This window comes from Hevea brasiliensis, chromosome 5 (assembly GCF_030052815.1).
Source record: "Hevea brasiliensis isolate MT/VB/25A 57/8 chromosome 5, ASM3005281v1, whole genome shotgun sequence".
NCBI lineage: Eukaryota > Viridiplantae > Streptophyta > Magnoliopsida > Malpighiales > Euphorbiaceae > Hevea > Hevea brasiliensis.
Window position 1 is genome coordinate 8,131,004 of NC_079497.1, and position 26,865 is coordinate 8,157,868.

At 34.2% G+C, this 26,865-nt stretch overlaps 2 protein-coding genes across 3 annotated transcripts in view; both read right to left on the reverse strand.

Annotated features, from left to right (window-relative positions):
• Positions 1–1,175: 1,175 nt before the first annotated feature.
• LOC110644503 (uncharacterized) overlaps positions 1,176–26,865 on the reverse strand; it is a 43,575-nt gene continuing 17,885 nt past the window's right edge. The window contains exons 2-7 of one of the 2 annotated variants that reach the window (XM_058146820.1): positions 13,101–13,186; positions 12,977–13,016; positions 12,624–12,704; positions 12,244–12,430; positions 2,541–2,808; positions 1,176–1,553 (exon numbers count right to left, since the gene is read on the reverse strand). In XM_058146820.1, the coding sequence (XP_058002803.1) occupies positions 1,347–1,553; positions 2,541–2,808; positions 12,244–12,430; positions 12,624–12,704; positions 12,977–13,016; positions 13,101–13,157 (840 nt within the window). In that variant the 5' untranslated portion in view covers positions 13,158–13,186 and the 3' untranslated portion in view covers positions 1,176–1,346. Of the gene's footprint in view, positions 1,554–2,540; positions 2,809–12,243; positions 12,431–12,623; positions 12,705–12,976; positions 13,017–13,100; positions 13,314–26,865 lie in introns of those variants that run through there. The other variant, XM_021797312.2, reaches the window with a different exon arrangement.
• Positions 14,606–17,967, reverse strand: LOC110644501 (peroxisomal adenine nucleotide carrier 1). The gene is made up of 5 exons (XM_058146819.1): positions 17,642–17,967; positions 16,356–16,587; positions 15,560–15,706; positions 15,280–15,437; positions 14,606–15,205 (listed from the first exon to the last, which is right to left on the reverse strand). The coding sequence occupies exons 1-5, from the start codon at positions 17,782–17,784 to the stop codon at positions 14,926–14,928; spliced, it is 960 nt and encodes a 319-aa protein (XP_058002802.1). The 5' UTR covers positions 17,785–17,967; the 3' UTR covers positions 14,606–14,925.

A 26,865-nucleotide genomic window follows, 5' to 3' on the forward strand; every position in this document is an offset into this window, starting at 1 on the left:
GGCCTGCATGAGGGTATTAAGATACTTTCGCACTTAGGTTACATTTAGTTAATTTAACACAATATAATCAATTTTATAATGCAACTAAAGTTATAATATAATATAATATAATTATCATTACATTACATTAAATTTTTTTTTATCAAATAATATAATTAAATATATAATGTAATCGACTACACTACAAGTGGGGGCGGCGCGCCCTTGTGAGGTTGAAGAAACCAACGAAAAAGGGGAGAGTAGGGGAGGAAGAGGCGGATGAGGACAATGTTGATGGGCCTGCATGAGGGTATTAAGATACTTTCGCACTTATGTTACATTTAGTTAATTTAACACAATATAATCAATTTTATAATGCAACTAAAGTTATAATATAATATAATTATCATTACATTACATTAAATTTTTTTTATCAAATAATATAATTAAATATATAATGTAATCGACTACACTACAATTATAGGACCTTAGTTAATGTCAAAATAAACAAAATTTCGACGGAGAGACCTTATCTTTGACGAAAGCAATATACGTGAACTTATCAATATAATTATGAAAAAAAGAGAATTAGTCATTAATAAACGGCAAACTCTAGTCTCGAATTTGATTTGTTGCCGAAAATAAGCAAATGGCGGCTCGTCGGCGAGGAAGGAATTTACCATTTACCATAGTTATATGACGTCAGGGTTGCATACTCCGTTAGGTAGGGTTCATCTAGGTTAACCCAGCCAGGTTGTAGCTGGGATGTCACCTTCTCTAGTCGAGACTTGTTTTGTTTTTTTAACCGACATATCAAATATACTGCAACGATTAAGATCCATACCATTGCCATACGAAGTCTGCTTCAAGGCCCCAGTCACTTGGTGAGAGAGACACCAGGTTCTGTTGTTCGCAATAGGTGCCAAAAGCATGAAACATGACCCATCATGACTATTTATTAATTTCTCAAGTACCCATTTAGGTTCCTGTCCTATATTGAGAGCCATGCGACCGTAGCTTTACATGGATTCACCAGGAACAGAATCATTCTCCATCAAATCCTACATAGCAACAGCAGAACCTTTTTCCATCTCATGTTAAAAGCAGCCACACCACAACCCTGGAGCTCTGTTTATGGTCAACAAAACTAATTTATGTTGTTGGACACAAGCATTAACTCACAAAATACATCACAATTTTAGAGATGATAGTCATTTGAATTATATTGCCACAAATAAAATGAATACAAGAGGGTTTTAACCATTGAACAATTTATATCGGAAAAATATTGCAAGAATATAAAGCCAAATGACCAAAAACGGTAAAACTTTCATTGTGATCTACAACCTGTTCATGCTAGTTTATTCCTATACTGTAACAGTGAACAAATAAAGTTTCAAAACCACAGACAGTGCCAGCTGCAATAGAAAGATGCTAGCTACGATCAAAAACCACCTTTCACCTGCAGATTTGATATGGGTTCGTAGATTAAGTGCCACAAAGGTTGCTGACATAAAGCCTGCAACACCAGCGACCACCCACCTGAAAATTTCCAACGGAATAATGGAGAGACACTGCAACCAAATGCAAAATTTCAGCTACTTGCCAATGCCTGTTGGAACACTCATGAAATCTTCATTTTTTAAAATAGAAGCAGGATAATCTCATTATTCTCATATCTTATCTTCACAACATAATATAGGTTGTCCAAATATGTGGCTTATATTCAGACAAGCAATAAAAAAATCACTTCATACATCTCTCATCCTAAATCATCACAAATTGCTGCTAAAGAACTAATTCAAATAAGAATTTTCTCCAGGGTACTTGTGACAATGCCATCCTGCTGCAAATTTTTACTTTTTCCATCAATAAGCCCATCCTCTTGTGATACGATACAGTTTACAACTGAAAAGGATGAGTTGTAATTCTGTTAAAAATGTTGTTAGATTAGTTGCAAATCTGTTGTAAATGTTCAAGTAGTTAGTGAGCTAGCTGATAGTCAGTTACTATAATCTGCATGTAAGGAGCTGACTCTATTGTAATTAGTGTATATTGATTGAATGGAAACTCTCCTCCCTTGGATTCTTCTCTAATCTTCTATTCTTCTCTCTGAAATTTTCTCTCTTCTTCCCTGCTCTTACTTTTTCTATTAAATCTGCATCATCCTGAAATGTTTTTAAATCAATACATTACCGCAATAGTTTATTGCTGAACAAGTTTCTTAATAAAACCTATTTGCTAAGGATCATTGGAGCTACACAACTACAAAGAGGTTGCACAAAATTGAGTGCAACATTTGAAAAAGAGAGCACATCTAACTATTACTTCTTATGTAAGACTATTTGGCAAAAATGTTTATATGAAATTTTCAGGAATAAATGTATATTTCTTCCAATCTATTTTTCAACTGTTTTATGAAGTGTTGGATCTCTTTACGGGCATTTACTTGATAACAAGCTTTCCCAGAATTATTTTTCTATTTTTGTTTGGTCAACATTTTTGTCAAAATAATGGAAGCTGAAGAACTAACAAGAATTCACAGCAAACAGAAAACTTACCAATGCTGGAATAAAGATAAATAAGGAGTAGCCATAGAGACAAAACAGCTGGACAAGGCCAGATGGTGCTGAAAAGTACTTAAGGATTACATACAATCCAAGAGGAACAATGGTCACATATCCATAGAACACACCAGCAGACCAAGTCACCAGATTTATGTCATATTCCCATTCTTTCTTTTGTAGCTTGTGTGCTATATACGTAACAAAAGTGCCAATTGAAGCTGCCACAAAGATTAGGGTAGTGCATATCCAGAATGGTCCATACCTGCACAGATATTGAAATTTAAGACACATTTATTACTTAGGGTGTGTTTGTTATGGAGGTAACAGAAAGGGTGGAGGGGAGTGAACAATTATAGGAGTAATATTTAAGGGAGTAATGGATTGGGGTCAAAACTTATGGAATGATAATTAAGTATGTTTGGTATGTTGTTAAAGTCATATGAGAAAATTAAATAAGAGTAAAATAAAAATTTTGAAAAAGAATTCCCCCCCAAGCACCCCCCTCCCCAAACTCCCTTTTCTTTTGTTAACCTTGGAGGGGAGGTGCAAACTTAATCCCCAAATGGGATTAAAACAGGGTAAATGTTACTCCCTTAACTTTTCCCCTTCTCCCCTAAAATGTACCAAGCAAGCTTAAAGGGGATGAGAACTTTTCAACTCCCATCAAATGTAACTTGAAGGAAATAAAAAGGGAAAGAGACAAATGAGAACAGTAGAACCATCATATATAATGGGTTTGCTTGCTAGTTTTTTTTACTAGTGGCTTGTATCTGGAACTATAACTGTTCAGTACCACCAAAGGCTGATAAAAGCATAAATTCTCATCATTGTGTTAGACTCTTAGCATGCACTAGTTAATAGAAATTTCATAACATTTCATTCGTTCTCTCAGATGACCAGAGGAAAGACTTAGTTTCCAAATCAAAAAACTTAACGCAGTCCCAACTCCCAAGACAGAAGACCAAGATAATTATATGATTTACAAAGAGAAGAACTTGATCGGGATAAAAATTAGGTAATATGATAACAGTCAAATGTTAAAAGAACAAATAGATAATTCATAAGGAAAAATAAATCAGGGCTCACAATACTCAGAGTCGACAGTTATCAGAAGAGGTTGTCAGTGTCACTTCTGGGGAGGGAGGTTCTCAGATACAGAAACTTTACTAGGACATTCTGCAAATTATATGGTGCCTATAATCCTGCCAATGTTTTGGCATTTTTTTCTTGCCAAATACTTTGCACAAATTTACTCTTCCAAGTAAAAACTCCAAATCATCTTTAAAGCCTTCATATTTTGCTTGCCATCCAATTTTTATTTATGCATAAATAAAAGTAATAAAGCACACAACCTACAAACCTTCTACAATAAAATTATATTACTTTTTTATGCATTCATGTGTCCAAATGAACTTTCATTGTTCTGAAAAAAAGTACTATTTTTGTCCTGTAACAACAAGTAAACAAATACGACATGAGAATTTTTTTTAAATCATCATATTGTTGTAGGGCAAGCCCATAAATTTTGCATATTGCATTAACATTGTCATTGTTATTTTTTGTGGCTTGAAATTTGAATATGCTTTCAAGGACCCGAATTGTGACTCGACTCGAAAGTTTTGCGATGCGACGATTGGGATAAAAAGTGAGATCAGTGGTGGTAGCGGAGGGCACGAACTGATCAATATAAATATTGTAATATTCTGCCATTTGGGGTAGAGTTGTAAGATATTCAGGAAACACACTGAGGTTAAAGTTTGAGAGTTCTAAGTGATTATATCTTGCTCTTTTCATCACAATGAAACTTTTACTCTTATTTTATCCATGAACGTAGACCTTACGGTTGAACCACATTAAATCCTGTGTTATTCTTCTTCTCTTATCTATACTGTGTGATTGTACGATTTTTATATGTGCCTTAGATTTGCGTGCCTGTCATAACAAACTGATATCAGAGCTTCGTGCGCAAAACCAAGGGTTTACAGATGGCGCCATCTTCAACGAAACATAAGATAGAGAAGTTTGATGGTAGGTCGAGTTTCAGTCTGTAAAAGATTAAAATCAAATTTTCCTTGATCCTAAAAGGTCTATGGAAGCCAATTGAGTATAACTTTTCAGAAGGTACGAAAGAGGCAGAGAAGGTTGATCTCAAGGAGAGAGCCTTGAGTGCAATTTTCAAGAGCGTAACTAATAATGTCCTACACGAAATTGCTAGTGAAAGCTCAACGTCTGCGATATGGAAGAAATTGGAGGAGTTGTACTCTACCAAATCGTTGACCAACCGCCTGTATATGAAGAAAAGGCTTTACAATCTGAGAATGAGCGAAGGTACGCCTATTAAAGAACATCTGAATGAATTTAATTCAATCATTATGGACTTGAATAATATTGATATTGAGATTGATAGTTAGCATCAGGCTCTTATTGTGTTATATTCTTTGCCAACATGCTATGAGACTTATTGATACTCTGTTGTACGGGAAAGACGAAAATTTACTGGACGATGTTAGTAATTCTCTAGAATCAAAGGACTTAAAAAAGAATTTTCTAGATGATAGAGAAAGATTTAAGGGGAAAGATTTGGTGACCAGGGAAAGAACACATTCAAGAGAAGGCTCTTCCAGCAGGAAGAAATCTAAGGCCAGATCTAAGTCAAGAATGAAAAAGGCTAACTGTTTTAAGTGCGAAAAGCAAGGTCACTACAGGAGAGACTGTGTCAAGTTGAAAAATAAAAAGAAAAAGCAACCAGAAAGTTTTGCAAATGTGGTTGACAGTTTTATCAACTCTGATGGTGATGGCAGTGCTAGAGAAATTTTATCCGTGAATTCAGGTCATGGACAAAATTCCTGGATTCTTGATACTGGTGCTACTTATAACATGTATCCACACAGAAACTGGTTTGTCACTTACAAAGAGATGAGTAGTAAGGTGATTCTGGGCAATGATCGTGCATTATCTGTGAAAGGAATTGGTAACATCAGATTGAGGATGTTTGATGGCATTGTTCAGAAATATAGAGTGTTGGCATGTTTCAGGACTGAAGAGGAACTTGATTTCTCTTGGGACACTTGACTCTCATGGATTTAGATACCATATAGAGAATGAAGTTCTTCAAGTGTGCAAGGGCTCTATGGTACTCATCAAGAGCAATTTAGTTTTAGAATTGTATTTTCTTCAGGGCAGTACAGTTTCAGGAGAAGCTGCAATAGCATCCGAAAGCAATAATCAGAATCAAACTCAATTGTGGCATCTGCGTCTTGATCATATGAGTGAAAGAGGATTATCTATGTTGAGCAAGCAAGATTTGTTGGATGGACAGAAAATAGAATCTATGGACTTTTGTGAACACTGTGTGTTTGGCAAACAGACCAGGATGAAGTTAAACAAAAAGGCAATGCGCAAAACCAGAGGAACAGTAGATTATATCCACTCAGATCTATGGGGTCCTAACAAAATCCCTTCCAAGAGCGGTGCTAGGCACTTCATGACTTTGATTGATGATTACTCTCGGATGGTATGGGTGTATTTTTTGAAAACAAAAGATAAGGCATTTTCAACCTTTGTAAAGTGGAAGACAATAATTGAGAAGCAAACAGAAAAGAAGGTCAAGCGTCTTAGAACTGATAACCGGTTGAAATTTTGCAATCGTTAGTTCGATACATTCTGCAGCAATGAAGGTATAGTGAGACACCACACTTGTGCAAGGACACCATAATAAAATGGTATTGCAGAACGCATGAACAGAACACTTTGTGACAAAGAACGAAGCATGCTCTCACATTCAAGATTGGGAAAAGATTTCTAAGTTAAAGTAATTAATACAGCATGTTTCTTGGTTAATAGATCTCCATCTATAGCTATTGAGTGCAAAACTCCTTTTGAGATCTGGTCCGGTTCACCTACTAATTACTCTCAGCTGAGAGTGTTTAGTTGCCCTGCTTATGCTCATGTAAGGGATAGTAAGCTTGAGCCAAGAGCAAGAAAATGCATATTTCTAGGGTATGCATCTGGAGTGAAAAGCTACAGGTTGTGGTGCAATGATCCAAAGTCTCCAGGATTAATTATCAGTAGGGATGTGACATTTAACAAGTCTGCTTCATTGGATGGTCAGAGAGAGAAGTCAATAGCAGAGTCAGATCACGGTGTTAGAGAACAGGTGGAGCTTGACATTGATACTTCAGCAGTTCAGTCTAGTTATTCAAAGGATAAGGTGCAGGATCCTAATCAACAAGAGGATGCACCTAAACAACAGCAACAGTGACAGAAACCATATAACATTGCAACAGGTAGAAAGAGAAGATAGATTAGACCCCCGTACAGATATGCATATGCGGATCTAGTTGTGTTTCCCTTGTCAGCTGCTGAGACGGTTGATGTGCATTAACCCAGCAATTATAGAGAATCTATTTCTTGTTCAGATGCAGATAAGTAGATCGGTGCTACGGGTGAAGAAATTGAATCTCTTCACAAGAATCAGGCTTGGGAGCTTGTACCATTGCCTAAGGGATAGAAGGTGGTAGGCTGCAAATGGGGGTGTTCAAGAAAAAGGAAGACACTCTAAGGGTTGAAACACCTTGATATAAGACACAATTGATAGCAAAAGGCTTTACTCAGAGAGAGGATATTGACTTTAATGAAATATTTTCTCCAGTTGTAAAGCACAGTTCTATCACGGTCTTACTTGCTATGGTTTCTCTGCATGATTTAGAGCTTGAGCAATTAAATGTAAAAACAACATTTTTGCATGGTGAGCCGGAGGAGAAAATTTATATGAGTCAGCATGAGGGATTTGTCAACTCCGCCTAAGTAGTTTGTGCTTAGCCGGTCCCAAGCCCGGATAAAGGAGGAGGGTTGCGGTAGGTGACAACCAGCGTAAAAATTTCGTCACACCCTATGATATGGATTCAAATGATATAAACATTGGGGCGTCCTCTACTAACGACGCGCTACATCGGAGCCCGGGTGTAGTGAGAAATATGCAAGGGTGTAGGGTGTTCACCGAAAGCTACGCGCCATGCTGGCGCCCGGGTGTGGTGTTAAGTGAGCAAGGGTTCCCACTTCATGGACGGGTGTGAGTAAAGAAGTTAGTCCATAGGACAGATAGTAGAATAAATAGTGGAACAGAACACAAGATAGACATAGAAAACAATAGAAGATATCATAGAAGGAGACCAATTAGGAAGGAGCAGGATAGGAGAAGGATCAGGGTTGGTACTTGGAATGTTGGATCACTTACAAGAAAATTAATGGAGCTTGTGGATACCTTGGAAAGGAGAAGGGTGAATATTGCTTGCATTCAGGAGACTAAATGGGTAGGAAAGAAAAGTAAGGAAGTGGGTAATTCAGAGTACAAACTGTGGTTTACTGGAAAAGAGAGAAACAAGAACGGAGTGGGCATAATCATAGACAGGACATTGAAAGACTCAGTAATAGCTGTGAAAAGAGTAGAAGATAGAATTATACTAGTAAAGCTAGTACTAGAAGGAAAAACAATAAATATAGTTAGTGCTTATGCCCCACAAATAGGACTAGATAGTGAGAGTAAACAAAGGTTTTGAGAAGATATGGATGATTTAATGCAAAGCATACCGAATGAAGAGAATGTTTTCATTGGTGGAGATTTGATTGGGCATGTAGGAAGTGATAGACAAGGTTATGAGAATATTCATTGAGGTTTTGGTTTTGGCAATCAAATGAGGAGGGAAAAAGCATCTTGGATTTTGCTATGGCATACGACCTAATACTAGCAAATACCTACTTTATAAAAAGAGAGTCACATTTAGTGACTTTCAAAAGTGGGCAACATAGAAGCCAAATCGACTTCCTCTTAACTAGGAAGACAAATAGAGCTCTATGCAAGGATTGCAAGGTCATTCCAGGAGAGGCTTTAACAAGTCAACATCGGTTGGTGGTCTTGGATGTCAAGTTTAGGAACAATTCAAGTAAGGTCAGAAGTAATAGTGTAGCTCGAACAAAGTGGTGGGAGTTCAAAGGAGTAAAGCAAGTGAAGTTCAAAAACGAGCTTCTCGAGTCCGAAGTATAGAAGCTGGATATGGAGGCAAATGATATGTGGATACATATGGCATCAAAGATTAGAGAAGTAGCTAGAAAAGTACTTGGAGAGTCTAAAGGACATGGACCACCCTCAAAAGAGAGATGATGGTGGAATGAGGAAGTACAAAAGGCAGTAAAGAGAAAAAGTGAATGGTGTAAGAAATTACCTAAATGTGATAATAATGAGGTATATGAACAGTACAAGATAGCAAAGAAAGAGGCAAAAAAGGCAGTTAGTCAAGCAAGAGCACAAGCCTTTGAAAAGTTATATGAGAAACTTGAAACTAAAGAAGGGGAGAAAGATATTTATAGATTAGCAAGGAGGAGGGAAAGGAAATGTCAAGATCTCAATCAAGTTAGGTGCATTAAGGATAAAGAAGGAAAAGTGTTGGTGAAAGATGAGGACATTAAAGAAAGATGGAGAAATTATTTTAATGATCTCTTTAATAATAGTCAAAATGGTAATAGCGTGAATATAGATTATAGAACAATAGAAAAGAATGTGAATTATACTAGAAGGATTAGATCTTTAGAAGTAAAGGAAGCACTTAAGAGAATGAAAGTGGGTAAAGCCTGTGGACCCGATGAAATACCAATTGAAGTGTGGAAGTATTTGGGAGATACGGGAGTGGAATAGTTAACTAAATTATTTAATAAGATTCTAAACTCAAAGAAAATGCCTGATGAATGGAGGAAGAGTATTTTAGTACCTATTTTTAAAAATAAGGGAGACATACAAAGTTGCTCAAACTATAGGGGAATTAAACTCATAAGCCATACTATGAAGTTGTGGGAGAGAGTTGTGGAGCATCGACTACGTCATGATACTTCTATCTCTCTCAATCAATTTGGTTTCATGCCCATTGCTCTACTATGGAAGCGATCTTTCTCATTAGAAGCTTGATGGAGAAATATAGAGATGTGAAGAAAGATCTACACATGGTTTTTATTGATTTGGAGAAGGCTCACGATAGTGTTCCAAGAGAGGTCTTATGGAATGTGTTAGAACAAAAGAGGGGATCTATTAGGTACATACAAGTATTGAAAGATATGTATGAAGGAGCAACTACTATTGTGCGCACAGTGGGAGGGGACACGAGATTTTCCGATCTCAATTGGATTACACCAAGGATCAGCCATAAGCCCTTACCTTTTTACATTAGTTTTAGATGAACTGACGAAACATATACAAGAAAGTATTCCTTGGTGCATGATGTTTGCGGATGATATTGTTTTGATAGATGAGACACGAGAAGGAATCAATAGAAAGCTAGAACTTTGGAGAAGTACTTTAGAGTCAAAGGGTTTTAAGTTAAGTAGAACGAAGACAAAATACATGCATTGCAGGTTCAGTGAAGGCCAAACTGGTGATAGGGAAGGAGTTAGTTTGAATAGAGTGATATTGCCCCAAAGTAATCACTTTAAATATTTAGGCTCAGTCCTTCAAGTAGATGGGGGATGTGAGGAGGATGTTAGTCATAGGATTAAAGCAGGATGGTTGAAGTAGAGACGTGCCACGGGAGTTTTATGTGATCGTAAGATTCCCAATAAATTAAAAGGAAAATTTTACCGTACAGCCATACGACCGGCTATTTTATATGGTAGTGAGTGTTGGGCACTGAAAGAGTCATATGCATCTAAGATAAGAGTTGCAGAGATGAGAATATTAAGGTGGATGAGTGGCCATACTAGACTAGATAAAGGCCATAATGAGAGTATTAGAGAAAATGTAGGAGTTGTGCCAATTGAAGATAAGTTGAGAGAAGGGAGATTGAGGTGGTTTGGTCATGTGAAGCGTAGACATACGGAGGCTCCAGTTAGACAAGTAGAGCACATTAGGTTAGAGGATAGAAAGAAAAAAAGGGGTAGACCAAAATTGACTTGGAGGAGAGTAGTACAACATGACCTAGAAGCATTACACATTTCTGAGGATTTAACCCAAAATCGTTCAGAGTGGAGAAAGCGAATCCATATAGCCGACCCCAAATTTTTGGGATAAAGGCTTAGTTGAGTTGAGTTGAGTTGAGCATGAGGGATTTGTTATTCCAGGTCTGGAAAACTATGTTTACTTGCTTAAGAAGTCTTTATATGGTCTAAAATAGTCCCCTAGGCAATGGTACATAAGATTTGATACATTCATGGTTCGTAATAGCTTTATTCATAGTTCATATGACAGTTGTATATATCATAAGAAACTTTTAGATGATTCCTTTGTCTATTTGCTGATGTATGTGGATGGCATGCTTAATGCTGCTAAAAGCATATCACAAATTAACATTCTGAAAAAACAGTTAAGTTATGAGTTTGAGATGAAGGATTTGGATGCTGCAAAGAAGATATTGGGAATAGAAATTACTAGGGATAAAAGTTTTGGGAAGCTTTGCTTGTCTCAGTAGGTCGATGTTGAGAAAGTGCTTAAGCATTTCAACATGAATAATACTAAGCCTGTGACCGTTCTGTTTGCTACCCATTTCAAGTTAAATGCAGACATGTCATCAAAAACAGATGAGAAGATGGAGCATATGTCCAATGTTCCTTACTGGCGCTATTGGTAGCATCATGTATGCTATGGTTTACACCCGACCTGACATTTCACATATAGTTAGTGTTATAAGTAGATACATAGCGTGTCTTGGGAAAGAGCATTGGCAGGCAGTGAAATGGATTCTAAGATATTTGAAGGGTACTACAGATGGGTCTGACATTTGATGTGGCAAAGATGAGTAATTCAGTTGTTGGCTATGTGGATTCAGATTTTGCAGAGGACTTAGACAAGTGAAAATTTTTGACAGGCTATTTGTTTACTCTCTCTAGAAGTGTTATCAGTTGGAAGGCAACATTGCAAACTACAGTTGCTTTGTCTACCACAAAGGCTGAATATATAGCTTTAACAGAGGCAATAAAGGAAGCTTTATAGTTACAGGATTTGGTGAGTGATCTTGGATTGATACAGAACAAGTCAACAGTGTTTTGTGACAGCCAAAGTGTAATACATCTCACAAGGAATCATATGTACCATGAGTGAACTAAGCACATTGATGTCAGATATCACTTCATTCGGGACATTGTATCTCAGGGGACTGTAGTTGTGTAAAAAGTCTTTACACATGATAATCTAACAGATATGATGACCAAGGGAGCCCTAGTCAGCAAGTTTAGACATTGGTTAGTGTTTGTAGTTCTCGATAGTCTTACAAGGGCATATGGCAAGACAGAGTGTTTACAATTATTTTTGTTGATGATGGAGGGAATTCAAGCCAATGGAAATAATTGTAATTTTTTATTGCTTGAAATTTGGATATATTTTTATGAATCCAAATTGTGACCCGACCCGTAAGTTTTGCACTACAATCCGATTGGGATAAAAAGTGAGATTGATGTGTCTTCAATTTCATAGTACCCCTACTTCATGTTCTTTACCACTAGTCATCTAGGATGATAAGGTAGAGAACACATTGTCTGTTATTTCTTTTTTCCTCTATCCGTATATTATATGTGTTATCATAGCGAAGTATCAATGAACAATTTAAAATAGAAGATATGCTTCAATGTAAAGAACAAAAAGGTTTCTGATATATTCAATGTTTACTCGAATCAAAAAATCCATCAAACAGATTAAATGAGTTGATCAAAGATAACTCACAGATCTGGGTTGCCAGCAGTTTTCTCAGTGAATGTTCCTCTGAAGGGGAAAAGTGAATCTTTGATTCTCTCCAAAACATCTATAGTGTCCACATCAAAGTACGGCTTATAAGCAGCAACTGTGAATGTCCGCAACCAACCACTTTGCTGAGGTTCATCAGAACCGGAAATAGTTTTTGAAAATGTATCTGCACCACCGAAAATGCTGCCATTAAACACAAACACAAGACCACCTCCTTGAATTGACATTGAAATTACACATCTCACGATGTTTTTTATTTGATTCATCAGACACTTTAGAGTTCCACTGTCACTTCCCTATTGTTAACTATTCCAAAACGAAACTATATCAGATTAAAAATGAAATTTCATAATGCATACCATCAGCATCACGAGGAGGGTGTGATCCACCAGAGATTTTCCCATGCGCAATTGGAGCAGGAAACGTCTGCAAATTGGAATCTGCAACCGCATATCCAAGCAATCATATCACAATTGAATAGGAATATTAACAAAACTGAAAAAACAAACAAATTGCACTAATTAGCATTAGCATAATCATTTCAAGCTCACCTCAAACTAGACTTATTATTCAATTCATCTAATTAAATATTATTCCAAATTTTTAATTTAAATCCATGCATTTTCTCAGCTACCAAACAGCAACATATTTTGCACCAAAATTAAAGAAAAAAAAATGCAGAAACAGGATTTCAGCAGGAAAAGGATTGTACCTGAGAATCTGACGGAGACGTGGCCTGGATCTGGAACAGACTGCAACGTAAAACCAAAGAAACCAATTAGATGTCAATAGAATCCGCAAATAAAATGAAAATATAGAAAGAAAGAAAGACTTACAGGTACGGATCCCGAGTCCTTTTGATTATCAATACTAGTATAATTGCCTGACATCATCTTTCCAAGATTTCCCTTTCTTTCTCTTCTGCTAAGTGCTTACAGATCTCTCCCCCGCCTGCTCGCAAGCTTGCGCGTTGGGCGTTCAGTTTTATTGATTTTATTTTATTGTTTTTTTCTTCAGAGGCAAGCGAGAATGTCTGCGTCAGGCAATAAGAACGGACCGATGGAATGATAACAGACATAATGCCGTTAATTACTCAAATACCCAACGAGAGTTTGGATTGGGTCGACTCACAAGAAAAAATTGGGCTCAAATGGTCCAATCTCACTGTCTTATTTCATTTTTCTTTTTAAGATTTGTATTCATTATTTTAAGTAATAATTTAATAAATTTTTAAAATTAAAAAATATTTATTAATATCAAAATAATTTTTTATAAAAATATTAATTATTTCATTAATATTTATTCTAATTCTTAAGCTCCATCTATTTTTAAAAAAAATATTTTACTTTATTATTTATTTAGCATTTGAGACATTTAAAAAAATAAATCAATAAAAAAATTTTTAGATAAAAAAATAAATTATTTTTTATTTTTTAAATTTTAATAATTTTATTAAAATATAAAAATATTTATATATACATCATTAATTTAACATTATAACTAAATAATAAAAAATGTCTCAAAAATATTTTTTTATAAAATATTTTTTATAAAAAAATATTTTTTCTTAAATTCTTTTTTTTTACAAAAAATAACTTGTATGTAAAAAAATACTTTTTATAAAAAAATCTTTTAAAAATTATTTTTTATTATTTAATTATAATATTAAATTAATTATATATATTTATTTCATGTAAATATAAATATTTTTTACATTTTAATAAAATTATCAAAATTTATAAAATGAAAAATAACTTTCATTTTGAAAAAAAAAATATATTTTTCTTAAAAATAATTTAATTTTCTCTTTAATTAAAAAAATATTTTTGATTGATCAATTTTTCTAATTCCCCAAATGTTTAAAAGTACAAAAAAATATTTTCCAAGAAAATATTTTTCTTGAAACAAATGAAAAGATTATTAATTTTTATATTCTATATTTCTTATTTTTTTAATAATTTCATTTCATTATAACAATTCAAGCATGTATTTAAAAAAGAAAAAATAAAGCATGAATCTTAAAAAAAATAATAAACAAAAATTGAAAGTTAAACTAAAACTATAAATAAATTGTCATCATTCAACTGGTAAGTGATGAAGTCTCCAATTTCTAGCCCTAACTTTAACAACAACCAGACTTAAAACCTTTCATGTGTCTAGAAGATGTCAGTTACAAATCGATAACAACTAAATCTTAATTCTAAACAATTAGTATTTTCATCATTCAACTCTGCTTAAAACTAAATCCCTATCAGTATCCAAAATGATTATCAAGGAACTCTGAAAATAATTGAACACAATTAACCAGAAAAGCACAAACATATTTATATACAACTGGGAATAATAAGAAGAAAATGAAAAATGAACTGAATTGAAAACAATACAAGTCACAGTTTATACGGGTATTAATCAGTCTCCCTGCAAAGTAAGAATTCCTGCTTCAGATTATTTCTCGCAAACTATATCTTACCCTAAGGATAAAATATGTAGCCTTGATTCGGTACCGTTTACCCTTGGACTTCAAGTATTTATTTTTCACCATTGACCTTCCTGTTTGAGGAATTGAACCTGGCTCTCATAAAATCCATCTATTTCTTGGCATCCAATTAAAGCCACTCTATTTACAAAGAACTAAAGCATATTATCAATGATTTATTGCCATCAGGCACTTTTTATTCTGCCCCTTGTAAGCAATAGATACCTTCTGATTGCAAGTATGAGAACCCAAGTACTTCTGGTAATTTTCTCTTTGATCATCAAAAGCAATGCTGAGCTCAGTACAGTCTTCAAGATCTGGGCTTGCAATCCCTTGAAAAATCCCAAAAATCCTTCTCTTCTCCATATCGCACACACAACTGCAGGCACTGTTTTACTGGATTCCGGTTGACCTTTCTTGTTTTCATCATCATCTGAATCTGCTGCTTGAATCATCACCTTACACCTGTATGGACAACACATCTCAATTTTGCTTTATAAAAAAATTTCAAACCCCAGTTTAAGATGATAGCCACCCACCTGATTGCAGGATATGTAATGAAGGTGGCAGCACTCTTTGAAATTGCACCCAGAACAAAAGCTGCGAAGGCAGAAAGGGCTTCAACAGAGGAACCCTTGTCTGCAGCATCTTCCTTTCCCTTGAGAACTCTTTCTTTGAGTTGATCAAACACTGTATACTGCATTACGTAAAAATTCTGGCCTCAGCTTGGCTCGTCTCTTAAATAAAATATAACCTCAAAATGGAGATTTTTGAAGCAAAGTTTGTCATGGTTTAGAGCAAGAAGTCCAAGTTCAATACCTGAATTGAAGGATTTGAGGTCAGCAAAAGAGAGATGCCAAGGCCATCAAATGCATCACTCCAAGTGCCCTCAGTCAAAGTCTGCCAAAGTCCTTTTGATTTGCCAAAGGCACTTGTCTGCATCCTTGAGGAGGCCGTATCTAAGGGCTACCAAGTGATATAGACACAATGAAATATTAAACTTTAACATACAATATGCATGGAAAGAAAAAAGAAGGAATTAAAGAAGAGAAGAGGACAAAAATGACTCTAAACAGAAAAATAAGAAAAGAAAACAGATACCACTTAACAATTGATATAATTCCAGAATTTATTAGTCTTTGCAATATTGCTACCACCATTAAATCACAAGTAAGGAATATGCTAAAACTGTGATTCACAAATCACAATTACATAGAAGCCGATACCACAATCTTTTTTTCATAAAATTAATGAGATTTGCAATTATAAGATTTGTGCTTCACATGCCCAGGATATCATATTCTGATAGTGAAGGGTCAGTAAGATTTGAAATTCACTTGCTATTGCAAATCCACTAAGGAAAGTAAGATTTGAAATTCACTTGCTATTGCAAATCCACTAAGGAAAGTAAGATTTGAAATTCACTTGCTATTGCAAATCCACTAAGGAAAGTTCAAAAGCATTTGCTTGCATATCATGAAATCAGAAGTTCCAAAATCCATTTGCAAAATTGGACGTGCATAATTTTTTTAAGACAGAAGTTACAGCATTAAACATTTTGTATTGTGTTCAAGAAATGACAGCTTGACTTGAAAAATGATGGTTAATGACTCACCTGAGTCACGATGGCAGTGCAAGCACCAGCAGCAGCAGCAATAATCAAGTTGGCTTTCATTCCAATACTTTTGAAACCACTTTTTTCCAGATATAGCCTTTTAAAGTAGCTGTACCCATAGAAGTAGACAAACTGTGAAATGAAAGACTGCAGATTTTTGGTCCCTAAGCCTTGATACAGTGAAAGAATTTGCCCATTGGATAGCGCTTCCCATAAAACATCAGAAAGGTGCCTACATGAGCCACAAAATTATAAACTATTAAACAGTAAGCCTTGCAACGAGTTGCTCATTAACTTAAAATCTGCTCTTAAGCGTTGCACTTGGCCTAAAATTTAAGCTATAAACCACCTTGGAGGTTGTAGAAGTTATGAATGATCCACAACAATAAGGTCCAAGGTCTATACAACAAACATCAAACTCACGCCCATCAATGGGGGGGAAAAAAGAGAGAGAGAGGGATGAAGAAGAAGAAGAAGAAGATGGTTCAACCAAAGGAAAAAAGAAAATAGAAAGAAAATTGAGTGGCACAGACACCACAGAGATAGAATAAGATTTCATCTGATAATGCAAATCTAGTTTCAGCTCAGTTCATCCAAAAGGTTTCATTAGCAAGCAATCATTTTATAAGACATTTCCATCCTTACATTCCATCTATTCCCTTTGAATAGTTCTGAAAAAGTAATCAATAAAAGAGGAAGAAAAAAAAAATTCTAAAAGCATCCGACTGAGAAATCACAATGTTTACTTTATTCAATCTCGTGGACGGTTGACTCTGCAAGTAGTTTTTAGAATTCAATTATAATGCCCAAAGCTGTCAAACACCTTGAGTCATTACATACTTAACCCACCAAAAATCATAAGGGTATTGCCACACCCAATCAGAACACAACCCATACTCGAAGAATATAGTTTTTCGGGGAAAACAAATTCCTGATAAACAACTATAATTGTAGCCTATGTCAAGTCAGTCTTGGATTTACATCAGTAATCTATCAAGCATACCTAGAACCTCAACGGAAATAGAGATATCCAGCTAAAAGCAACAAAATAGGCACACATGCAAAATAGATTCAATTCAAAAGTAAGTAATCAAGCGAACTCCACAGTCCATAGGTTAAAACTGTCTACGTCACAACCTAAAAACTCACAGAATTTGAATCTAGCAAATTGAAATGATCAATGGATCATGATCACGCAACAGAATTACGCATACCCAGATCAAAAAAAAAAAAAACTATGATAAGAAAAACGAGCATAAACGCGCGAAAAAGAGAGATGGGTTAACCTGTATTTTCGCTGGCCATGAGCACGAACCTCGGCTTGATACTTGGTCTTACATGTATCAAGAGGGTACAAGATCGTCGTACTGAGCAAGGAGCCAATGGCACCAGAGGTTGCCTCTGAAAGAGATTCAAGATCAACACCCATGTCTCCAAATATTATAAGCAAGCTCAAGCCTTTTCAAAATCAGAGATTGAGGTAGGGATCACTTAAAAAATTAGATTAATGTTGATTATAATAATAGTCGAGAGAAAAAGAAAGGGAGGCAGCCAGAAACAGAGAAAATGAAACGAGCAGGTATGGGAAAATGATGGAAACAATATGCATTCGTTGGCGTTTTCTTGGTAGTCGAAGAAACATGATGTTAAGTGAATTAACGGCGATTGACTGTGGGATTTGACGGAATACACTAAGAGCTCGTGTTTCTGGCTTAATTTCACCCAAAATACCTCAACTTAGAGATTCAACTTCTTAAATTTTTTAAGAAATAAAAAATAAAAAAATTTAGTTATAAATTTAATTTTTAAATTAAAATAAATTTAAATTAGAACTTCTAAATTAATTTAAATAAATAGTTAAAATAAATTAAATAAAATTTCTCCAATAAATAAAAAATTAAATTAAACATTTTATCATAAAATAAATAAATAAATGTATCTATTTACAGTTATTTTATTTCTATTTTTTTATTTATACTTTATTTTTTCCATTTAATAGATCAAACACTATTAATTCATCTAAAAATAATTATTGAAAAAAATAAATTTTATTCTATAGAAAAATGAAAATATAATAGAAATTTTAAAAACAAAATAACCGTAAAAAGGTTAAAATGATAGCAGTCCTTTTATTGGGGTGATATTGGACCTCTACATGGGCCTGAGATCCGTTATAGCCCAATCCATAACTAAAAGAAAAATTAAATTTGATCGAGAAATTCTATGTATGGCCTAATTACAGCTTATTTTCAATATTTCAAATTTTATTTAATTATATTTAACCCTTTTAGTAGTTTGATCTCAATTTCAAAAGTCAATTATATGATGGTTAAAATTAAAATTGAAATGCTTACGTGGTAACTAATTAAAATTAAAAATACTATATAATACTAAAAAAGGAGACGCTGAAAGTCCTCTCTTGCCCTTATGAATGAAAGAGCCAGTCCTACACAATGTGACCATCAAAGTTGAGCCTTTATGAACAGGTGGAGTTAACATCTCCCTTTTTTTTTTTTAAATGTGAATCTTCATTGATCATAAAGGCGCAAAGAGTTTTTTGGAGGATCAAACGGTTCTTAGCTGGGTTGATCTGTAATGGTGTTGGTGGGTTGTGATTGGCGTTCTTCATTCTGTTGAACCACTGTTGAAGAGCCCCCAGAAGCTAGGAAGGCTACGGCGATATTGTTTGTGATTGTCGGATCCTCCTTGCGGGTGGATAATCAAAATAGTACATGGTTTTCTTGGATTGGGTCCATTGTGCCTGATTTTGGTAGGCTAAGCTTAAGAGTTGTTGGGTTTTTTTTGTCAAGGAACTTGAACCTTGGAAGGTGAACTAGGGTTAGGTTAAGCATTTCATGTTTTTGGGCTTTGAGCCCTAAAATTGTATGACCTATGGTATAATGAAATCCTCTTTGCCTTTGAAAAACACAAAAAAAGCCTGATGTAAAGTTAACTTGCATATGAAAATTGCAAGTGAAAGATATCAGGCATAGCTTTAGTTACAAAGTTATGAGCTGCTCTGTTACACCCTCTCTTAATAAAAAGAAACTTAAGCTCAGCAAAACTCTCAGTTAGCCATAGAATATCAATAATCAAAATAGAGATTTCCAGAGGGGGGCCTCATTTAAGAAAAAGAGAGTGAGTCTCCCTCAAAACATATGCACCTAAAACTTCAGCTGTGAGCCCATCCCACTGCTTCCCTGCAAGTCAGAAATTCAGCCACTAGAAGGCTTGAAATAGCATTAAACCGCTTACAAAACCACCCCATGATGTTACTAAATGATCACGGTACACAACTGTTAAGGTAACGTCAAAGTTAACCTTTATGTTACATTTAATAAAACGTAATGAAATGCAATATAATTTATAACAATCTCATATTAAGTAGTTTATATATTATATTGTTTCGGTAATTAATGTCTATCTGAATAGTCAAATGTATAAAATCATATTTATGTCAACTAAAAAAGTTATAAATAAAAATTAATAAAATTCACATGAAGGTGAAATGGAAAAAAGAAAAATAAAGCATAATCAGTTAAATGAGCAGTGATCCCGGTGATGGGTGACCGAACCGAGAAGTGACTGCGAACTCAGTTACTATCCTAATTTCATGTGGGACCCTATGACACCCCATGTAACACTCCTAATTTTTAAATTTATTTTTTGTGGGTAAATATTAATATTTTATTTTATTTAAATTTTAGAAAAATTATTTAAAATTTTTTGAATTTTAGAAATCGGGTTTGATTTTATGAAAATATAAAACTTTGATGATTTTTAAAAATTAATTTTAAGATCACGTGGCAAAATTAAAAATATATTTGGACTCTACGAATTTTTCTGAGTTTTCTAGCATTTTTTTTGAAATTTTTGGGTCTCATTTTCGGTCCCAAGGCAGAGTAAAAATTTAAAATTTTGTATCTTAAATCGGACCAATCGAATGAACCGAACCGATCGAATCGGACTGGCCTTCTTCTTCTTTTTCCTTTCTCCCAACGCGTTCCCGTCCCGTTTTCTCTCTCCTCCCTCCTCCCCACGCCGGGCAGCCGCCACTCAGCCCTCCTCCCCACGCCGGCGCACCACCTCAGCTTCTCCCCCTCGCCGACTGTCGCCTGAAACACCGGAAAAGGCGTGCGAAAACCACCCAGCGCACAGCGCACCATTTCAGCTTCTCGATCAAAATCCGGTCGATCTGGCCACCTTTTGGGCCGGGTCTTAGGCCAAAATACATCTACACCTCGAGAGCTTTCCATAGATACCAAGAACACCAAAATCCATCAAGCGGTTTGCCCAATTTTTGTCCGGGAAGTTTTCGCCCATTTCGACTTTTTGGTTAGATTTCTCGCAAACCGTGAACTTCAATAGAAAACCGAGAGTACCGGAGTGCTCCACTCGTCGAGAGTTTCGCGGCAATATAAATTTCAAAATTTTTCGACATCGTTTTTCGGTGGGTCCCACGAAACTTCGTAGTATTTTTCCGAGTACTAAATAAGCTTAGAAAATTTCGTAAAAATTATGTACTAACCCCCGTGTTGTGGGCTTCGTGTAGGTACCTTCAATTCACGGAAATTCAACAGTACTCGGGTCTATAAATTTCCAACTAGACAAACAGGCTATCGAAAAAGTCTTGGAATTTGATCAAGATTTTGGCTATCCCACCGTTGTCAGACGTCTCGAGCGCGTCCCTAGGGTCAGAATAGGCACAGGTAAGCCTGAACCTTACTTTTTCTTAATTATTTAGTACTTGAATGGGATTAAAAATCCATAAAATATTCGTGGTAACTTAGAAAATTATAATTCCTTTTGTATTAGTTTAGTAATATTGCTAAGGACCGCGGAGCAAAGTTTTAGAATTTTTAGAGCTTATTTGGGTAGTTTTTGCAAAAAGATCAATTATAAGGACTAAACTGTAATTTTACATATTATGATTGATGACTGTTTGGATGGGCCCAATAGGGGCTTTGTGATGTGATTGAGTTGTGGGTGTATGGTTTGTGGATATAGAAGTGTGTTTTAAGCTCTTTTGCAGGTTGAGTAGGTCTTAGGTATAGGAGAGACTCTGTTAGATTTTCAGAATGACTTAGGACATCTTTGTTCTTTTCTTAGTTTGTATTGAGTAAAATGTATTAAATAATTATAATAAAAAATTTTAGGTGGGCCGGGATAGCCTTCCTCCTCCGCCCAGCCACCACAGTGACTTCGGTTGAGTCTGTGAGTAAAATATTAATTTTGATTGTAATTTCGATATTATTATATGTTTAAGCATATCCATACATCACTTATAAATATATCTATGTAGTTAAATCATAGGCATGATTTATATTGCACTTTTAAATTGATGAAGTGTTATGGATGTTTGTGGTAATTTGGAGCAGTGTGCGTGCGTTGGCGTGCATGTGATATGGTATTGGATATGGACAGGACGGATAGACACGGCTTGAGAGACACTCGCTGGGACCCAGTCCTGCGGGGTAGGCACGGCTTGAGAGACACTTACTGGCAGAGATTGGATTAAGAGGGCTGTATAGGGGATCAGCTCTCATATATGTATTGTTTGACAGTGTTGGGTGTGTGAGTGCTCCAAATTGCCTTTTTGATGTGATTTGTATAAAATTTATGATGATGTTGTATTTCACTCCACATGGTGCATTAGTTTTAGATAGCTATAGAGATTATGGTTAAAATTGATATTTTACTCTCTGAGTCGAACGCTCGCTCCTGTTCACCTTATTTTTCCAGCATACAGGAGATTTCTTATTGAGTTCTAACCTGCCTCTCTCCCTCGCAGGACATCTATTAATGTCTGTAATGTTTGTATAATTCTGTTAACTCCTAAAATTTTGCATGTGTTAGAAATATTTATTTGATTTGGGTTTATAATATATTTGCCATGTTGGACCTGTAAACTTATTAAATGCATGTATATTTGACTGGATGAGGGAGCCGAGCTCCCATTTATTTTTATGGCATCATGATTATATGGAGGGTGAGCTGAGCTCCCCAGATGATTATATATTGTGTTTACAGGTCGGATGAGTAAAAAAACTCCCCGTTGTATGGTCCATTTTATGGCCGGACTTTGTCCGGTTGAATTCTTAAAATTGGGCCCAAATGGGCCTTAAAGTTGGGTTGAGGAATAGTTAGGCTTACTATGGGCCTCGGGGGCTTTAGGCGGGCCCAGGTCCTACTGCCGGTCCGGCCCATAGGTTGGGTTGTGACACCCCAGGCCTAAGGACAATTGCGAAACTAATGGTAATGTGAAAACCTAAAAAAAAAAAGGAGAACTAGTTCAAATAATTGAATCAGAGTTCATGAAGTAACTTAGTGCTACTAGAAAAATTGATCAGACCGATAAGGGGCAATTTGATCAATTCACCTTTAAAGGTGACTCTTGGCCTTAATATCCATTAAAATGTAGGAAATTAAAATTATGAAAAAATATATTAAAAGTGAAAAGGTGAATGGAAGAAAGGAAAAAGGAAAAGAAAAAAAATTCAAATTAAATGCTTTATGACATCACCTATTATGTAAGCATGACACAATAAAGATTTATAATTTAATTTAATTAATTATGGATAATTATAAATAGGATAAAATGGAAATTAAAAAGAAAAAAAAAATCATTGTCTTCTTCCTTTAAGTTGACCGTCCCTCTCTCTCCCATTCTCTCTCACACATCTTCCATTGATGAGCAATTGAAGCTCATTAAAACCCTAAATTTCCTTCATAATCCCCATAACTCCCAACACCAATTCTTAAAATTAGACCTTGGTTAAGAACGTAGAAGCAAAGAAAGGAAGAAAATTGAAGAGTTGAGGAAGATTGAAAAAGCCTCAACTAAGGTAAGTCTCTCTCTTATTTTAAATTGAATTATACTTATAAAAATAATGTTGAGCAAGTAGAATTAACTTGGAAATTTTGAAAAATCATACTTAGTAAGGGACTAGAGAATTTTGGCCAACTTGAAGATATTAGGGTTTGATGGAATTAAATGCGTATATAAGCTTAAATGAGTAAGTAGATGTGATTAGTATACTTGAATTACATAAATTGTGATAATTGGAGAATTAGGGTTTATGGTGGTTAGGGTTTTGGAGAAAATTGGGGATTTTTGAGAATTATTGATCAATTGATGTTTTGATGCTTAATTTTGGTCAATTAGTGTGTGTATAATTGTGACTCGATGAATGGAATTGAAAGAATTGATAATTGTTGAAGTGTTAAATTCTAGACTAATGAGTCCAGCTAGGTTAAAGGGTCATAAGTTGAATTGTATTGCTTCAATTAGTGTGAGGCCAATTGAAGATAAAATTAGGGTCATAATGCTACTTTTTTTATGAAGAAACCTTGCCCAAAAACTGACTATAAGTTGGTCTAAAATTTAGTTGAATCCGGAATTGGTGCCCTGATTCTGGGCAGAATTGACCAAATGAACAGTACATGTTCAATTGGCCATAACTTTGTATAGAGAGGTTCAAATGACCTGATTCTTAAATCCATGGAAAGCTTAGACAATGAGGAACAACTTTCATGAAGAACACAAATCCAAATTCTGAACATAACCCATTCAAATTACTAACCAAATTTAGGTCATTAAATCTGCCAGAATTAAAATTTGCTCAGAAAATCTGGAAATGACAAATCCGGCCAGTTATGGTAAAAATATCATAACTTGAGTTACAAAACTCCAAATTGAGTGATTCAAAAAGGGAATTAAAGTATAGACATTAAGAAACAACTTTGATGAAGAAAGTTTAGCCAAATTTCCACTGTAAATTAGTCCAATGGAATAGTAAACATTAGTGACCATACCTGAAATTTTGGGATTAATTCTATTAGGCATTGAATTACAATTGGCAACTAATGCCAACAAATTTGTGACCCAAAATGTGGTATGACCATATATTTATAAATGGTATATCTATTAATTATGAAAAAATCAACATTTTGAGTAAATAGTAATATGAATAGTAACCACAATATTATCAAAAACAAAGAACTCAACCCTTATAAGAATTTATAGGTAAAATTAAGTATACAAAATTTAATTATTGGAATTATCATTAGAAATGAGTTGGATGGATATTGAAACACTTTAATTTTATATTTCAGTGCGAAAAGAGTCCTCCAAGAAAGGAGGAAGAGTGGACTAGGTCGAGGCAAATATAAGAGGTTTGTGCATAACAAACTTAAAATTTTTAGTTTCTATATGAAAAACTATTTGAATAAATATTATGAACAATTTTTTGTTATTATGACTTTGAGAATTTATTTGAAAAATAGTGTGTTGCCTACCTTGTAAATGAGAATTTGAAATGCAATATGATTTGTGAATTGTATGAAATATTTGAATGATATGGTTTTGAATTGAACTTTAAAATCATACTTGGCATGACAACTTTATTGTGTTCCTCCTCCATTTATGGAGTTGAGATTAACTATATTTCTCTCTCTCAGGCTTACCAGTTTGAGGTTGAAATCAGATTAGTACTCATATAGCCAGCTAGCTACCTCCCTCATTAATTTCGATTACTGATGTTGTAGATTGCTTTGTCGTGGTGTACAATACGGCATTGATTATGAAATTTTGTGTCATGACTTAAGTTGTAAAATTATTGGCAACACTATTATTTACAATTATTTTGATAAATTGTTGTTAAAAATATTGACATTGGTTTTGTGAATTATAATTGTTGAAATTTTTCAAATTTGTTCTCAAATGAATGATTATATTTCTTGTGGCTTTTAAAAAAAATTATTGTTGTGCATCACTAAGTAAATTACTCAACGATGGCTTTTTCTTGCTATCGCAGATAGGAAGAAGGATAAAGTAGTAGAGTGAGCTGCTATAGCTGCTGGGAAATAAATTTTTGGATCTTTTACGGATATAATATTTTATACCCTTGTAAATTTCTTTTTAATGTAAATTGTTGTTCATATGTATCTATAGAACTAGATGAGCAGTTGTACAATCAAAATTGTAGTAATATTATTTTGACCTCTTTTCTTGAAATGAGAATTTTATTTATAAATTGTATCGACTTCAATGATATTGAGATCGCTAAAAACTGTGTTGATTTGTATTGGATTGTGTTGAGATCAATCGGTGTTGTGGATTTATTACATATTTGGAGTGTTTTTAACAGGTTTTGAATAACTGTTTTCTCAATTTCTAGCCGGCACTCTGTCAAAATTTTTGTAAAATTTTCGAAATCCCAAATAAATCGAAATTTGACTCATGACATAAACTTTAATTAAATGCTTTTTAATAATGATTCAACATTACCTTACACTTTAAAATGAATGGAAATTGGTTTAAAATTCCTTGTAGTATATTTAATGGGCTATCGATAGGCGAAGTTCGGTAATTCATTAGGTATATTACGGGATCATGTTATGCCTTACAGAGGGGTAAGGTGTGACATAATTAATTATGTAATACAATCAAAGTTGTAATGTAATATAATTGTTATTATATTTTTATGTTTAGTTGTAAAATAAAGATATAAATAATGTAATGTAATAATAATTTTGATTTAATATTTATTTTATTTATGGGATTAATAATGAGTGATAATGATTATAGTAATTAGTAATTGAGTGATAATAGTAGCTAAGTTGTAGTGGTGGCAGCGATAATAATAATAGTAGTTAGCAGGTGGCGGCAAAGTGAGATAATGGTCAAGTAACAATGGAGACAATAGTTGCTAAGTAGTGATAGCAGTGGTCAAATGGTGGTGATAGCGATAATGATAACAAAATAGTAGTGATGGTGGAGGTGACAAGGTGGACGTAATAATGGTGGTATAATATTGACAATAAATAAAAAAATTTAAATCAAATAATATTAATTGCATCAATTTTTATATGTAAAGATCATTACGTTATTTTAAATATAATTGATTATATTATATAATTATCATTTTATTATATCTACTTTTTTATGTTATCAAATAATATAATTAATTATACAATTTAATCATGATTACATTATAATTTTAATTTCCTTAAACCAAACATTCTTATAATAAAAATTTAGATTAATTTAATTGTTCTTTTTAACCAACCCTTTGCCATTTTTCTCTTCCTAAATTAAATAATGAAATATACTTTAATATTTTCAATAAATGACAATTTGAAATTCCAATATAATACTTTTTTTTCCATAATTAAATAAGATCTACTACTAAATTAACAAGTCATTAATTGAGTATATATTTTATAATTTAAAATTAAAAGAAATACATATTTTAATAATCCAGTTGTAATAATTTTTATGTAAAATAAATTAAATTAAAATTTTTCTTATTAAAATATGTGCTATCAATAAGAATGACTTAAAAAAAAAAAAAAAAAAAATTGTTGAAGTGGAGAAGTATCCAGTCATTTATTAGGCACTTCCGCTATTGTTAGATTCACTGTTTCTGACACCAATGAAAGTACTATTAAATTCTTTGGCCTTTTTTTATCTTTTATTTATTATTTTTTTATTAAACTTATATTTTGC

Bases quoted from the DNA above. Each gene is read 5' to 3' on its own strand.
- LOC110644501 (XM_058146819.1), bottom strand. From the start codon at position 17,784: ATGGGTGTTGATCTTGAATCTCTTTCAGAGGCAACCTCTGGTGCCATT. The intron at 16,588-17,641 runs GTTAACCCATCT...TGGCTCATGTAG, and splicing joins CATGGCCAGCGAAAATACAG to GCACCTTTCTGATGTTTTAT. The intron at 15,707-16,355 runs GTGAGTCATTAA...ATCACTTGGTAG, and splicing joins GCACTGCCATCGTGACTCAG to CCCTTAGATACGGCCTCCTC.